The 2579-nt window shown below is 38.5% G+C and overlaps 1 protein-coding gene across 1 annotated transcript; it reads right to left on the reverse strand.

Annotated features, from left to right (window-relative positions):
• Positions 1–674: 674 nt before the first annotated feature.
• Positions 675–1460, reverse strand: LOC129869834 (uncharacterized). Its single transcript, XM_055944431.1, has one exon. It carries the CDS (start codon positions 1458–1460, stop codon positions 675–677), a length of 786 nt encoding a protein of 261 aa, XP_055800406.1.
• Between the last annotated feature and the right edge of the window lie 1119 nt (positions 1461–2579).

The following is a 2579-nucleotide window of genomic DNA, read 5'->3' on the forward strand; positions in this document are numbered from 1 at the left end:
AGAGATGTATGGTACTTCATATTGTGTAACCACATGGCCCCAATGCATCATCCAGTCTGAATTGCCAAATATCCTGTCAATTCTGCTATAGATTCTATCAGTACCCATCTGTTTATTTGACCAAGTATAGTAATCTCCTTTCCAAGGTAGTTCGTTGAGATGTAAATCATGAAGACACTTGGTGAAGGCTTGAGTTTCAGCTGAGGATACTGGTGCACCATGTAATCTATCTTTTGGATACAGCACATCATTAAAGTCTCCAGCTATAATCCAAGGTCTATCAATCCCTTGTTCAATTTGTGCTAATTCTGTCCAGAGTTCTGTCCTCTTCTCATTTGTGTTAAAAACATATATAATAGTAGCAAAACAAGATACAGTACCAGTGCTATTATTGATCCTGCAATGGATTGATTGAGCAGTAGTTCTACTGTGTGTTACTTGATAATGGTTTGTATCCCACATTAGCCATATCCTTCCATTCTCAGCACATTGATAGTTATTGAGAGATTGCCATCCAGGATTAATATTTGCAATAATCTTAGGTGCTTTGTGAATCTTGACTCTAGTTTCCACTAAATCAGCTAGTTTAATACCTTTCTTCCGTAAATAGATTTTAAGTTCCTTCTGCTTATGCCTCTTATTTAGTCCTCTTACATTCCATATGAGCCAACTCATTAGGTACTGTGTGGTTGTTCTCCTTTATCAGGAGGTGCTTGATCATATTCACTGAGCCTTCTGGAAGTATTTCCCCATGCATTCTTCTTTGGCCAAGATCCCAAAAGTGGGAAATCAGTCAAGTTCAGTTCAGGGCTATATACTACTTCTCCATTCTGAATTCTGCTGGTAGAGCTTTGAGGAACTTCAGCTATTCTTCTCTCTAAATTTGTGTCCACCTGAACCATTTTTCCTTTTGCACCTTGGGAGGGCTTATCCTCTACTTGTTTTTGCACTGAAGCTTCTTTTATTTCTGGAGCAGGCTCTCTGATCACACCTGTAGGTTTCCATTCTTGTTCAACTTTTCTAGTGCCTTGCTTCTTCTGGAGTTGAAAGGTTTGTTGTTGCATTGTTTGGCATACATGTCCAACCATTGAGCATTTAGGGAAAAACTTAGGTTTCCAATCATATAGAACCTCCTGCTCAAACACTTTCTCATGAAGGTCCATAACAGTAATCTTATCAGGCAGTGGTTGAGTAACATTCACTTCAATCAACATTCGAGCATAAGAGATCCTTGTTTGTTTAGCAGTACATTCATCAGCATATATTGGTACTCCAATGACACTAGCTATTCTACTCAATGAGCCTTTCCCCCAGCAAGACATCAGAAGTTTTGGAAATTTCACCCAGAGAGGAATTGTTATAGGGAATTCCTTACTGAAATCAAAATCCACAGTCCATAGTTTAAGAATTATAGGTCTATTATTTATGGTATAAGGCCCTGAGTAGAAGATTTCATTCATATCTTCAGTCGATCGAAATCTAATCACATAGTACCCTTCTTCATGGTAATAGAGCTGAGGTGTTGCCACATTGGATCAAAACTGCGTAATGTATCTTGTTAAAGCATTATAACCCGGTACATCACCTATGAAATAGGCTATTAAGGCAGTGCTCCATTTTTTGATTTCCTGATTTACCTCATCTGTCACGCCCCGAGAGGGTACCCTAGGCGTGGCGCACTCAAAAACCATTTCTGGCTTCCGAGAGAACCACTTGGTCTCATTTCTTATTTATTCATCAGCGGAAGACTTAAGAATACTAATGTGGGCTTGTCATAATCAAAGGAAAAATAGATAATTCTTATAAGAAGTAGTTTCTAAGGAGAACTACTCCGATTACATCATCAGACTCTGTCTATGAAGCCTCTAATACTCTTAGATGGTGCCAATGACATATCCATGGCTACCTCAAAAGAAACATCACACTCAACAATAATAAAAGGATAAGGAGTTCCTTCGAATACAAGAAGGACTCACCAAATAGCTGAAAAGAAATGATCTTCAACGATGCGCCTGTTGAGGATCTCTAACACCTGTATCTGCATCATAAAACGATGCAGGTCGAATGACGTTAGTACGTGGAATGTACGAGTATGTAAAATGGCAGGAAGGTAAGGACATATATCAAGAAACTCCTCTCAAGAAAACTCAACTCAGAACTCAACATCATCTCAACATGAATATGTAATGCAAGTTTAAAATATAATAATAAAAATAATAGTAATAAGCAATGCTTACTCAGTTGGGAGTTTCTCTAACCGACAACCATCACTTATGAGCTAGCAATGATACAACGAAGCGATGTCGTTGCCACATCCATCCAATACCTTGCCAGGGTAAAGGACATCACCATCTTGGATCCATTCATCAAAGTCCTCTTTTTGGGACTTAAGAGGCATAGCCTCCATCCTACGCTGGCTACGTAGTTCTGGGGTTTGAGTCAATTAAACTCTTACCCAACTCGGTGCTCAATACTACTCCCAAAATATGTGCTCATATTAAACTCATCATCTAGTCTCATTGGACTTTAATTTAAATCATCAAACTCATCTCATTTCATGTTCATCAATCATTATACTT

The sequence above is a fragment of the Solanum dulcamara genome, chromosome 10, assembly GCF_947179165.1.
Source record: "Solanum dulcamara chromosome 10, daSolDulc1.2, whole genome shotgun sequence".
In the NCBI taxonomy this organism is placed as follows: domain Eukaryota; kingdom Viridiplantae; phylum Streptophyta; class Magnoliopsida; order Solanales; family Solanaceae; genus Solanum; species Solanum dulcamara.

Excerpts from the sequence above, each read along its gene's own strand:
- LOC129869834 (XM_055944431.1), bottom strand. The coding sequence starts at position 1,460 with ATGAATGAAATCTTCTACTCAGGGCCTTATACCATAAATAATAGACCT.